General features: G+C 46.6%; 1 protein-coding gene across 2 annotated transcripts in view; it reads right to left on the bottom strand.

The window, feature by feature from the left end:
• LOC309610443 (uncharacterized protein) overlaps positions 1 to 14,531 on the bottom strand; it is a gene marked incomplete at its 5' end in the record, with an annotated part of 46,261 nt that overhangs the window by 25,603 nt on the left and 6,127 nt on the right. Inside the window, one exon of one of the 2 annotated variants that reach the window (XM_082353362.1) lies at positions 12,955 to 13,350. The exons of the other annotated variant lie outside the window; for it this stretch is intronic. Within the exon in view, the coding sequence (XP_082209488.1) occupies positions 13,321 to 13,350 (30 nt within the window). The 3' untranslated portion in view covers positions 12,955 to 13,320. Of the gene's footprint in view, positions 1 to 12,954; positions 13,351 to 14,531 lie in introns of those variants that run through there. 2 annotated transcript variants of the gene reach the window in all.

The following is a 14,531-nucleotide window of genomic DNA, read 5'->3' as shown; positions in this document are numbered from 1 at the left end:
TCCCTTTCTGGTAATCTCAATTACCTAGATGTTAGACTGTCTCACTGTAGCTCATATATCTTACATGCTTTTCTGTATTTTCCATTCTTTTTTTCTTTCAAATTTTTTTCCATCTTTTTTCTCTCCTTCAGTATGGATGTTTTTACTAACCGATCTTCCATATTACTAATCTTGTTCTCAATCTGCTGTTAGACACATCTATTTCATTAAGCTCAGTTATTGTATTTTTCAGTTTATAATTTCCATTTTGTTCTTTTTAAAAAACATGTAACTTCCAGTTCTCTGGTGAAGTTCTCCATTTTGTCTTTTCTTGAACACATCAGTCACATTTACCACCTCAGTTCAAATCCTTTTATAGGAAGCAAACATCATCTCACTATCCTGATATCAATTGGGCTGTGAGGTAATACATACATCAGTACATATATTTATAACTTACAGACCTCAGCAACACTTTGAACGTATAAAGTATAAAGTATAAACGTATAAAGTGCAAACACTGTAATTCATCTTTCATCTTCCATTTTATTATTCACATAGGACGCCAGTAATAATACACCCATTCACTTCAACACTGGCTAGATGAAAACCTAGTGGGAAAACCTCTGAGCCCTTGGTTCATCTAATAAAATCATTGCCCAAGGAAGAAATTCTGGAGGTGGGGTACCCAGGCTTGCTCTCTGAGCAACAGTGTCTATTTGGAATAAAATGGATTTCTCAGGAAAATTTACTAAGGAGGGTATGACAGCAGCCTCTGGATGGCCCCAAGGACCCCTGCCTTCTGGGATCCTCTGTGTTGTCTACACCTCTCCCTCTGAGTGTGGGCTGAGCTTAATGACTTCCTTCTAACAAATAGAACTCATGAGGCACAGTTATGCTAAAACTTTCTTTGTTGTTTATCTGATATTCAAAGTTAACAAGGTGTCTTTTATTTTATTTGCTAAACTGACAACCAGTGTGTCTTCGCCACTGATAATATCTCTAAATCAGAATTCCAATTGTGAGTAGCCAACGTTACAGAAATCTTGACAATGGGAGTCACAACTTTGGTCATTTATGCAGGTAAAAATAGAAAGAAATTAGGTTTTGGACTTCCCTGGTTGTCCAGTGGTTAAGACTCCACGCTTCCACTGCAGGGGGCATGGGTTCAGTGCCTGGTTGGGGAAGTTCTGCATGCCGAGTGGTGCGGCCAAAAAAAAAAAAGAAAGAAATTAAGTTTTGAACCTAGTCCCTTATTGAATTCTCTCATTGTTCTAATACTTTTTCAGTTGAATCTCTTGGCTTTTCCAGATATGTAATTATTTCACATGCAAATAATGATAAATTTACTTCCTCCTTATCAATTTTGGTTCTTCTAATTTTTTTCTCAGGAAGTACTATCATACCAACGTGGTAACAGTAGTAACAGCAAAAGTTTTAGTAATTGTTAATGTGTAATGAACTATCCCAAACGGCATAAAACAATCATGGATTCTGTGGGTGAGAAATCTGGGCAGGGCACCATGAGCATTTTTCATCTTTGCTCCTTACTATCTGGAGCCTCAAGTTGGGAAGATTTAAAGGCTGGGGATGGTTAAAGAGCTGAGGGGTACAATCACCAGAGATGTCTTCAGTCACTGGCCTGGCAGTTTTTGCTGGCTTTGGGCTGGGTCTCAAGCTGTCAGCCTCTGGCTAAAACACTTACACATGACCTCTCTGTGTGGTCTCTTCATGATGGCTGGTTTGGGCTTCTTTCCAATATGATAGCTGGCTTTTAAGAGTGAACACTTTGGGCTTCCCTGGTGGCGCAGTGGTTGGGAATCTGCCTGCCAATGCAGGGAACACGGGTTTGATCCCTGGTCCAGGAAGATCCCACATGCCGTGGAGCAACTAAGCCTGAGCTCTAGAGCCTGCGAGCCACAACCATTGAAGCCCGCGTGCCTTGAGCCTGTGCTCCGCAGCAAGAGAAGCCACCGCAATGAGAAGCCCGCGCACCGCAAGGAAGAGTAGCCCCCGCTCACCGCAGCTAGAGAAAGCCCGTGTGCAGCAACGAAGACCCAACGAAGCCAAAAAAAAAAAAAAAAGAGTGAACATTTTAACAGAGCAAGCAGAAGTGTAATAGCATTCTTATGATCAACTTTGAATGTCACAAAGCCTCACTTCCATCATTATTGTATCAAAAGTCCACCCACAGAGTCAAGAGAAAGGGACACAGACTCCCTAGCCAGTGGGTGGATTGTCGGGATTACATTCTAAGAAGAGCATGTGGGATGGAAGATATCACTGTGGTCATCTTTGGAAAATACAACCTGCCAAAAGGAACAGCTTTGTTGTGTTCCTGAGTTGAGTGGAGATTCTTCTACTAAAGGGGCTTTACCTTTAAGCCTGGGTTCAGATTTATTTATTAACATGTCAAGAAGTCCCTCTATTCTGAAATTATCGAGTTTTTAAAAAATAAATAATAGATGGTGAATTTTTTCAAATGCTTTTTCAGCATCTATGAAGAGGCAGTAAAATAAGGTAAAAATGAGTGAGGTTGTGGTTGCTCCCTTTGAGGCAGGTCTGCAGTTCATCCATTCATTCAGTATGTTTCTGAGCACTTACTGTGTGCCAGACACTCTGCTAGACACTAGGATGAAACACTGAACTCAAACAGAGGTGGTTCCCAGCCCTCATGAAATTTATAGCCGAAACGATCCAGATCCAATTAACTGCCTGATCTGGTTTTTGTGCCAGCAAGCACAGAAAAAGGTGTCCCCTTCTGCTCTCCTACCCTAGTCCCAAACAAACTCAGTAACCCGATCAGCAATTCTCTCATTCCTGTGACAGCAATCTCTTGTCTGGATTGTGTTTGAAGGACATTGGGTATTTACATATATAATTTTAGCCACCAGGGGGCAGTCATATTTTAAAAATACTTTCAAAGGCGAAGAAAACGGACAAACCCATTCCTTGAAAGGCTAGCCCTGGGGTTCTGGGGCCAGAGTCAAAAATCACATGGTGGGATTCACTCCAACTGGGACACAGCACAGCACTGTCCCACTTGAGGCCTGCAGATTGCACCAATTTGTCATGAGGCCCTGACGCCTTGAGTGGAGGATGATGTAACGAAACCTGACCCAGGTTGTAATGAAGTGGATCAGAGGGTCTCCCAAACCAAACACTTCAGAGGAAGTTAACTGCACAGGAACCCCTGGAGGGAGAGGCCTAGAGCACCTCCCACCCCCATCACCTTTCAAGTCCTCCCTGAAGAGTGAGCATTTACTGAGCACTAGCTCTTCAGCTGCGCAGTCTGTATCGGGCAGGAGAAAAGCAGACGTTCTGGCTACAGAACAAGGCCTCGCTTGCACAACATGATGAGAGAGCAGTAAGGACAGCCGGAGCCAAACAGAGTCCAGTCAGGAGTCCCCCACCACGCCCCCCGGAGAAACACACAGAGCAGCCAGGCCCCAGCTTCTCCAGGGGCAGCATGAGCCCTCACCCGTGGGGTCCTGGCAGCATAGCTGTGCTTCCAGGAGCTCCAACTCTTCTCTGTTCTCTCTGTAGCCTAGGGTGAGGCATCTATTTCCAGTGTATTGATTTGTCTTATTTTGGCTTTTGCTTGTGTCCAAAGTGGTTTATCAAAACCCCACATCCCCTCCCCATCTGGGGCTGGAGCAGCTTTGGGAACAGAGAAGCAGGAGAGACTCTCAGGCTCCTTCCCCACCCAGCCTCCCCCTGTTAGCAAGGCTGTTGCCCCAGAATCATAGCCCTGGCCCTCCCTCGAATAGAAACCAATTGCTCTTATCTAAGTTTTAGGAAAAAGCTGCGAAGAGAAAATAACAGTTCAAACAATCTAGGCCCATTAAATGGTGGAATAACTATAGCTCTTCGTAATGCATTAACAACTAAATGACACACCCACAGGCGCCATGACAATTGACAATTGCCGTGACAACTACTGGAAAAGCCCATACCAGGGCTGAAAAGGAGAGTTGTATCAGTACCAGGGCCAAATCACACCCTTGTTCTCAGATAATTCATTAATATTCCTCCCACTATTTCCAAATCCCTCCCTTTCACTTGATCCCGCTATACTGTATATTTGGTGTCTCTGCCCTAACTGGGTTGAGAAGTTGATTTCTGAACGAGGTTCCTGTCTCTCCATTCTTTGGCCATTGAATAAAGCTTGTGCTATTCCAGTCTTAGCATCGGTTTTGTTATCGGCTGCACAAATTCGATTGGAAAAAGAACCTCCCTGGTTGAGACAAGGGGTCTCAGCCTGGGCTGGGACCCCAGAGCAGGTCCAGTCAACCAATTTGGTAACACCCCCACCCCCAGGTCAATGAATGCAGAGCCCACTTGAATGAGAAGAAGGAAAAAGGAGGAAAATTGTTAATATCTTAAAAACATTCTCCGTCCACAGGGTTGTGAGAATGCACAAGTCTTAGCCCAAATCTGGTGTGAGCAAGAACTCAATGAGTTAGATGAGTTAGATTAGCTGTCTACAATCCCTTACTGGAATTTCCGAAGCCCCAAAGCTCTAAAAACCTAAAACCCTTTCATACTTCATTTGGCAAAACCCAATCTGACCTGAACTTATTTTGTGGCAAAACCGCATCTGAACCACCATGCATCTAATTATGGTCTACATGTACCACTTGGTGTGAGTAATCATGTTTCACTGCAGAAATCTACAGTGTTTGATTAGAGTCCTGTCCCAGACTGCACCGTGGGTGTTGTGAGTCTAAGGTGTGGCTGATTGTCTTTTTGAAATCTGGAACAGTCTGAATCCTGAAACATAACTAGCCCCTGAAACCTGTTTCTGTATGAAACCTAGGTTCTATATCTTATTTCTGCTTTTATCTAGCTATGTGACATGTGATGTGGTGACCCTAAGCTCCATGTCTCTTGCATTTATTCCTGCCCTGTAAGATCCATGCCCTTTGAGTGTGGGCAGGACCTGTGACTTGCTTCTAACTAATAGAATATGGCAAAGGTGAAGAGATTTGGAGGATGTAATTAAGATCCCAAATCAGTTGATTTTTATTTAATCAAAGAGGAAATGATCCTAAGTGGGCCTGACTTAATCAGGTAAAAGCTTTTAAAGAGGGACTGGGCCCTCCCTGGGGCCAAGACTACTCACGTGTCGGCTTTGAAGAACTTGTCATGCTGTGAGAGGGCCTATGGAGAGGCCACCGGCGAAGAACTGTGGGCAGATTTTAGTCGCTGAGAGCACTTGGCTGACTACCAGCGAGAAAAAAAAGACCTCAGTTCTGCAACAGCAGGCAGAGGAAGTCTGCCAATAGCCTGAGGGAGCTTGGAAACATCTTTCCCAGCTTGAGACTCTGATGAGATGGCAGCCCAGTTGATACCTTGATTGCAACATATCAAAACTCTGAAGCAGAGGACCCAACTAAGTCAAGCTCAGACTCCTGACCCATGGAAACCGAGCTAATAAGTGTGTGTTGTCTTCATCCACCAGATCATGGTTGTTGGTTATGCAACACAGAGAACTAGCACATTAGAGACAGTCCTTAACCTCCATGAGCCCCAGCTGCTCATCTGCACACTGGGGAAATGGGTAGACGAAGGTCACATCTAGGAGTCTTTCCGGCTGTAGCTTTTGGAGACTCTCTGAGATGCTGGGTGCTTTGGTTTGGGCAGAAGGGATAATGGTCCTTTAGTGGGTTAGCAGATGTGAGGCAGGGGGCTGTGGGTTCCAAAACAATGCACAGGCAGAGAAAATGCAGACAGCTGAGGACTCCCCCTGAGTCCCCGGTGACCCACCTGCCAGGCTGGACACTGCCCACAGCTGGCACCACTCCTGGCTGCAGAGGCAATCGTCTTTCAAAAGCAGGAAAAACAAACATCCTCTTTTCCCGGCTCTGTAAGGGAAGCTCCAACACGCTGGACACTGCCCCATCCCTATCAGTTTAGTAAGGGCAAAAGTCCATTCCCAGCAATCTTCATCTCAAGACACCTAAAGCTCTTGGGCTGGTGGCCTCAGGACGGGGAACTCGCAGGGAGCTGAGTCAGGGAGGGCGTCAGGTTTCCCGTGAGTTCTTGGCAAACCTCTGAAGAGGATAAGCTTTAACTTCCGTGTTCTCCCACTGAGCCCACTGGCCATGTGTCCCTGCTCTCCGCACTCCTGCCTCCTGTCACAGGGGCCCCAGAGATGGAGCAGCAGCCTTCCCTCCTGCAAAGACACAGCTGACACTCGCATTTCACTGGCTGAAGCGATGGTCCCTTATTAAATTCCTTGGGGGATGACCTCATTAAGCCTTGTTATGGGTCACTTCTATTTTAGGGAGAATAAATTTGCAGGAATCTTTCTATGTTCATCTAGTTAATTGAAAGCTGAAGTAGGGGTTGGGGGAAGGGTGGGCACGAGTGAGGAGGTGGAGAAAGCCTGAAAGGGTGAGGAGTGGGGAGCTGGTTGGAAGGAGGAGGCAGGGGGTACATATGAGGGGAAACGATAAGGAGGAAGGCACAGGCCGAGGAGGGGGAGGGAACACAAAACAAGCGTTCACTGCAGCCTGATCTGCTGAGATAGCCTCCTAGCTGCCTCGCAGGCCTCCGCGCTCAACCCTGCCCAGACACGTGAGTCCAGACCAGCGTGATACGATAAGGGCCTAGGCCAGGATATGGCAACAGAGATGGAAAAGAAGGAGATATGAGAGAACTTGGAAACAAATTTGATATAGGGCTGGAGGAGAGGAAAGAACCCAAGATGACCTTGAAAGATCCCTGCAGAATGGGGAGAGGTGCCAGAGTACAAGCCCAGTAGAGGCCTCAGGTCAATGCCAAGTTCAGAGCTCTATTGTTTGAAGAATCCCTCTTCACCCACTTCTGAAAAAATGACATTTCCTGTCTCCACTCTCCTGGTTCTTCAGCCATTCATGCATGCATGCAGCTAACGTGAATTCAGCACTTACCAGATTGGACTCAGGCTGAGGAGTGGGCAATGCAAATGCAAACAAACATACTTCTTAGGCCAAGCAACTTGAGTCCATTCAGAGCAGTTAGCGACTCAGAATCTCTTTTGCTTCAATTCGCTTTTCAAACAGTTGTGCTGATCCTTAGGATAGGTGCCGCAGAGAAGCGGATATAAAGAGGGAAGAAAGTTTTGTGTTGGGGACCTTAAAGTCAAGTGAACGTGTGATATGTGATAGTGCTGGAAGACAGGTGACCACTAATTAATTGTGTGGCTCTTGGCTGGACTCCAGCCAGGCCTGGGTTCTTTCATCTGTAAAAGGAGGGAGTATGGTTAGACGATTTCTGAAAACTCTCCGACCTTTGTTTTATGCTTTGTTTTTGATGTGAAAGTGTTATGAAAAGTTTGGTTTCCACATAGATGTGATGTAGTCCTTTATTTCAGAAAACAATAATAATGTGAGCACCCACAGAGGGATGTGGGGTGTGACCTGGAACTCTGCTCCTCACTCCTGTGCGTCCACACGGAGGGGGCTTCATGTGAGCCACAGTCCCGGTGTCGCTCTTCGGAAGAAAGACATCTGACGGCAAAGTTTGAGGGAAGGACCTGAGCATGCTCGGCTAAAACCAGCTGTGTACCTGTTATGGGCTGAATTGTGTTCCCCCCAAATCCATATGTTGAAGCTCTAACTCCCAGGACTTCAGAATGTGACTGTATTTGGAAATAGGGCCTTTAAAGAGATAATTAAGTTAAAACGGGGTTGTTGGGTTGGGCCCTAATGTACTATGATTGGTGTCCTTGTAAGAGGAGATTAGGACACAGACAATACAGACTGAGGGGTGACCATGTGAAGACACAGCAGGGAGGAGGCCAACTGTAAGCCTCAGAAGAAACCGAACCAGCTGACACCTTGATCTTGGAATTCTAGACTCTAGAACTATGAGGAAATATATTTCCGTTAAGTCACCAATCTATGGTACTACATTATGGCAGTCCCAGTGAATTAATATATCACTCTCTTTAGGGCCTGCCCCACTGCAGAGAGGGTATATTCTGGGCTGCTCACCAGGCAGTAAACCCACTACTTGGGGGAAGGGCTGAGGTTGTCCAGTCTGTCGACAGGGGCCGTGACATATCATGAAGTCCGTGGGGCCTGCACATTTAAACCGTGTCCTCCAATCTAGCTTTTATTTATCACAAGGTTGACACTTAAATGTTCACCTGTTGCCTGTGTCTTATTTCTCAATTGGTTCCAAACTTTTATGCTTTTTTTGGTTCCAAACTTGAGGAGAGGGAGAGAGAGGGTTATTTATTGCACCTCCACCCCCCGACCCTAGCAAGAAAAAAAGAAAGAAAAAACCATCTCAGACCATGTTACAGATAAGTCTTCCTTGGGGATTTTGTTCTTTTTTCTAAACTCCTTTTTCACTGTTGCCCTCATCACTCCCGAATGAGCATTCTGACTCCAGCCAGGCCCACTCATTCCTAGAATGGCTTGGCTCTTTTTGATTCCATTGTGACATCTGCCTAGAAGCCTTTCCTCCTCTTTTCTATGCTGCAAATTCTCTCCATTCTCAGAGTCTTGGTTCAGAGTTCTCCTCCCAGGTGTGTCCTCCCTGGGCACAGGCCAAGTTTGCAGCTTCCTGGTCTCAGCTCCTATTATGACTCTGTGTGCACATTCCCATTATGTTGTCACATGCTTCTAATGTTAGGTGACATTGGGAGGGCTGTACCTGGAAGGGCTTCTGTGTCTTGTGTCCTCAGTGCTAGCACGGTGCTTGGCTGTGAAGCATATGTGCATAAAGTGCTGGAGAATGAATGAGTGGCAGGATTCTTTTTTTTTTTAAATAAATTTATTTATTTATTTTTGGCTGTGTTAGGTCTTCACTGCTGCGTGCGGGCTTTCTCTAGTTGCGGTGAGCGGGGGCTACTCTTTGTTGCAGTGTGCATGCTTCTTATTGCAGTGGCTTCTCTTGTTGCAGAGTACGGGCTCTAGGCTCACGGGCTTCAGTGGTTGTGGCACGTGGGCTCAGTCTTTGTGGCTCGTGGGCTCTAGAGTGCAGGCTCAGTAGTTGTGGCACTCGGGGTTAGTTGCTCCACGGCATGTGGGATCTTCCTGGACCAGGGCTCGAACCTGTGTCCCCTGCATTGGCAGGCAGATTCTTAACCACTGCGCCACCAGGGAAGTCCTAGGATGCTGTTTTGACATATTAATTTGTGTGTTTCTTATAGTATTCTGCCTGCCTCTTCCATTTCAAGTAGACAGCAAGGTTGGTAATTTCTTGTTTCCGTGATTCAGGTTGGGTGCAAAGCAGAAGGAGGTTGAGGTCAGTGACTTTTCTTATCCTCTGAAAAAAATCTAAACTCACTGGGTTTCATGTGTGTTGTAGGGGGAGCGGAGATGGCCTTTGAGAGAGAAGAAATCATGGGGGCCTGGAAGGAAAGAGAGGTGTGGGTGACCTCCCTGCACAGCTGTCCATGATGGAGGTGGCCCATTCTCCTTCGTGGAGTGGGAGGCCTTTGGGGTTCCAGCCTTGGCAAAGATTTCTCCCCATGCATAACATGGAAACTGACCCCGGCTACTGCCCACCACTGGGCTTTGGCAAATGACAGATCTATATGGATGGGAGACCAGACCCTATCCTAACTTTCCAGGCACTTGTGGGTCCTGAGTGGGGAAGGGAAATGAAGCTTCAGCAATGACTGACATGGACTTTCCTGCCAGATGGGGCACTTAGAGTAGAAATTAAATTGGTTTATAGGACATAAAGAAAGTGAGCTGGCTACAGATGGCCAACAGGCCCATGAAAAGATGCTCAACATTGCTAATTATTAGAGAAATACAAATCAAAACTGCAGTGAGGTATCACCTCATACCAGTCAGAACTGCTGTCATCAAAAAGTCTACAAATAGGGACTTCCCTGGTGGTCCAGTGGTTAAGACTCTGTGCTTCCACTGCAAGGGGCACGGGTTTGGTCCCTGGTCTGGGAACTAAGATCTTATGTGCTGCAAGGTGTGGCCAAAAAATTTAAAAAAAAAAGAATATTTGGGCTTCCCTGGTGGCGCAGTGGTTGAGAATCTGCCTGCCAGTGCAGGGGACACGGGTTCGAGCCCTGGTCTGGGAAGATCCCACATGCCATGGAGCCACTAGGCCCGTGAGCCACAATTACTGAGCCTGCGCATCTGGAGCCTGTGCTCAGCAACAAGAGAGGCCGCGATAGTGAGAGGCCCACGCACCGCAATGAAGAGTGGCCCCCGCTTGCTGCAACTAGAGAAAGCCCTCGCACAGAAACGAAGACCCAACACAGCCAAAAATAAATAAATAAATAAATAAATTACTGTTTATTAGTTTCTTAAAAAAAAAAAGTCTACAAATAATAAATGCTGGAGACGGTGTGGAGAAATGGGAACCCTCCCTCACTGTTGGTGGGAATGTAAGTTTGTGCAGCCAATATGGAAAACAGTATGGAGATTCCTCAAAAAACTAAAAATAGAGTTGCCATATGATCCAGCAATCCCACTCCTGGGCATCTATCTGGAAAACTATAATTCAAAAAGATACATGCACCCCTATGTTCATAGCAGCACTATTCACAATAACGAAGACATGGAAACAACCTAAATGTCCATCAACAGATGAATGGATAAAGAAAATGTGGTACATATATACAATGGAATACTACTCAGCCATAAAAATGAAATAATGCCACTTGCAGCAACATGGATGGACTTAGAGATTATCATACTAAGTGAAGTAAGTCAGAAAGAGAAAGACAAATACCATATGATATCACTTATATGTAGAATTTAAAATATGATACAAATGAACCTATCTAGGAAATAGAAACAGACTCACAGACATAGAGAACAGACTTGTGGTTGCCAAGGGGGAGGGGGGTGGGGGAGGGATGGAATGGGAGTTTGCGGTTAGCAGATGCAAACTATTATATAGAGAATGGATAAACAACAAGGTCCTACTGTATAGCACAGGGAAGTATGTTCAATATCCTGTGATAAACCATAATGGAAAAGAATATTAAAAGAATGTATATATATATGTATACCTAAATCACTTTGCTGTACAGCAGAAATTAACACAACATTGTAAATCAACTATACTTCAATTTAAAAAAAAAGACTCAAAAAAGAAAAGAAAAGAAAAGAAATTGAGTTGGAGGACTAGATTATCATCCAACTGAGGGACTTCCCTGGTGGTCCAGCAGTTAAGACTCTGCGCTCCCAATGCAGGGGGACCAGTTTCGAACCATGGTCAGGGAACTAGATCCCGCATACATGCCACAACTAAAGATCCCGTGTGCTGCAACTAAGACCTGGAGCAGCCAAAATAAATAAATAAATAAATAAACATTTTTTAAAAAAAGGAAAAAGAAAGAAATGAATTCTGGATCCTTTGTTTAGGTCCCGATATGTTGCTCCCCCTTCCCCATCTTCCGCTCCAGAATTTTTTTTTCTTTCGGCCTAACCGCATGCTTGCGGGATCTCAGTTCTGTGACCAGGGATTGAACCCTGGCCACGGCAACGAAAGCCCGGGGTCCTAACCATTAGGCCACCAGGGAACTCCCAGGAAATTTTGCTAAGGGCTGAACTGGCCCATAATTTACTTCATCGTCCCCTTACCTGTTGCCTGGAATGTGGCAGTTTGGGGAGTGTGTTATCATTCTTGAGACGGTGCAAGTGCCCTCACAGTAGCCTGGGGCAGCCCCAGAAGGAGAATCCTTCAGCCAATGGATGTTTCCTGCCGGAGACTAACTTTGTTTCGGCCCCAGTGGGGAGGGTTCTTCTATTTTCCCCTCAATGAGGTGGAGAGTGGAGCAGCTGGAGGAGAAGCTCCCCCCGGGGTGTGGGGGGGGGGACTGAGCCTGGTGGGGTGGGGGCCGAAGGGGAGGCTGTGCAGGATGGGAGGATCCCTCCAGGGAGCACGGTGCCGGGGACCATGAGACGCACAGCTCTCTCTCCATGCTGAGCCACCTCCAGCCCAGTTAAGACTCCTTAGGAACCGCCAGCACCTCTCTTCTCTCTTCAGCCCCACCTTGTCCCCTCTGCTCTCCCCTCCCTCCATGCAGCGACCGGGCTCCCCAGGGACAGTGTGGCGAGGGAATCTCTGCCTCCCCCCTGGTGGTCGGCCTTGGGGACATACCGCCTGGTGGTGGGGAGGGGAGGGCAGGACAAACAGGAGCAGTCCCTGTTTTGGGGAGAGATAGGAGCTGGGCAGAGGCAGCCCATGAGAAGCAGAACTGGCACTGGCTGGGGCGAGCCCTCTATGTCAGCCTCTTCTGCCCTCTGGCAGGGACAGGGTCACCTTGGCAGTGACTGTGCCTCCCACACCCTTGTAGACAGGGGCAATGTCTTTTGGGCCTCCCAGGAAGATAAGCTCTCTCCTAGCTGTTCCTGGCTTTTACAGTTCAACAACGTCAATTTAGGGTTTTGGCTGAGAATACATGTCTCCCAAGGGGCAGTTGAAGGCACATGATTATACGAAAGGATGTGATCGGCCAGCCTGGAAGCAAGCTTCCTGCAGTCCTTGCGGCAATGGGAAATCCAGTTTGCGCGATATGAGGAGAGAGGCTCTTGAAACTTCTGAAGTTTCAAAAGCCTGGAACATTCCATATTTGTATTCTACCTACACTTTAGACCCAGTCTCATCCCACCACAGAGTGGGACTCTTCCCACACAACATCAATCTTTTCCTTCTCTGAGTTATAGCACTAATAACCAATAGCACAGACTTAGTTCTCAGCTCTCCTCCTATTGTTCTTTCTCTTTATTTTTGATCTTTTGGATTGTAAATTCTAGAGCTTCTTGGTATTTCCCAGGTTCCTGGTATACCGGGAATGCAAAAACAGTTGGCTTTGGGGCTCGGTGAGAACACACAGATGACTGTTTGTTGGATTGGCTCTCCCAGGTCATCAGCATGTTGTGATTTGAGAATGTTGAAAAACCTGGTGAACCAAAAATATCTTCCTCTCCCCAACTGACCTGCCTTACTTTTATGTCACTTCCTGACAGCTTCTAGAGAAGTGTTTATTTTATTTAAACATTCACCTTTTTAAAATAAATTTATTTATTTATTTTTGGCTGCATTGGGTCTTCATTGCTGCGCGTGGGCTTTCTCTAGTTGCGGCGAGCGGGGGCTACTCTTCCTTGCGGTGCACGGCCTTCTCATTGCGGTGGCTTCTCTTGTTGTAGAGCATGGGCTCTAGGTGCACGGGCTTCAGTAGTTGTGGCAGGTGGGCTCAGTAGCTGTGGTTCGCGGGCTCTAGAGCACAGGCTCAGTAGTTGTGGCACACGGGCTTAGTTGCTCTACGGCATGTGGGATCTTCCCAGACCAGGGCTTGAACCGGTGTCCCCCACATTGGCAGGCAGATTCTTAACCACTGTGCCACCAGGGAAACCCAAGAAGTGTTTATTTTAGTTGGACAAAGTATTCTGTCACCTGGGAGGGGTAATATGTTAGTCAGCTACCACTCTAGCAAGAATTAGGTTCCTTAATTAATTGTTTTTAAGACAAAAAGAGTAGAAGCCTTAGAGACTGAGTCCTAGACCAGGAAGTTTTGGGTGTCAGAAGGTGGGGGAGAGAGGCAAGGAGGGCTAAAGTCCTAAGGCCTTGAGTGGTGGGAAGTAAAGGCACTGACTGGTTCAGGGAGGGTCCTGGACACGAGTAAACACACACCAAAGACAAACTGATTTTATAGTTTCGCCTTCCGTAAGGCCGCCTGTATAGCAGAGGTAACTCATTCAGGAGACACTGTTTTATCCATTGGTTCTCTGAGGGCAGGGACGGCCAGTATACATCCCTCAGTCTGACCCACGGTACGTGGGTGCATGTTCTCTTGGGTGACAAGAATGGAGCCAGCTTTGCACTGTTCTCCAACTTTGCAAACATACTGGACTTGTGGTGGGCCTGGCTTCACCCAGTGAGGCCTCCCCATTGCCCCAGAAAGGGATCTTGAGATGCCTCCCTGCAGAGCTGGACTCGTACCCTGCTAGTGATTCTGAAGGACTTGTGGCAGAAACCACAAGCAGAATTAAAAAGCCAAAACAGCTCTACTAAGTGCTTTAAGGAACACATTTTTCCAAAAAAGTATAATTAGTAAAAATATACTAGTTTTCTGCAAAACAAGAGGGTGATCTCTAAGCCTCCTTCTTAGGCCTGGTGGTTACTCGTGGTTCCCATTGAATCACAGTTGCTCAAGACGGGGGAGGCCTTTGGAAGCTGCCTGGTGTCCTGTGCTCCCGGGGACTTGTCCGCCTGGTTGGTAGGAGCGCTCCCAGCCTGCTGACACCCCCATAGTTTCTGTAAATCTCTGCTTTGTCTTTCTCCTCGGGGACCCTATCCTGTTTTCCCAAAGCCTGGTGCCTTTGCACTGACTCCTCAAGAGAGGAGTCACATGAGATACTCTGCTTCATTTAATTTTAGGTTATTGTTGCTGCTGTCAGTCTATTGAAGTTCTGTAATGAATGCCTGTATTGTTCTCAGGCCCCAAGCCTTTTTCAAATGATCAGCACATTATAAAACACACTAATGAGTCTAATTCCCCACCCCCCAATACACACACACACACACACACACACACACACACAAAATGACACTGCTAAGTCCTCCAGATATGAACG

The sequence above is a fragment of the Balaenoptera borealis genome, assembly GCF_965194805.1.
Source record: "Balaenoptera borealis genome assembly, chromosome: 14".
NCBI classification, from domain to species: Eukaryota; Metazoa; Chordata; class Mammalia; order Artiodactyla; family Balaenopteridae; genus Balaenoptera; species Balaenoptera borealis.
Note: the sequence above shows the minus strand (reverse complement) of the source record. Positions and strands in the feature narration are given on the sequence as shown.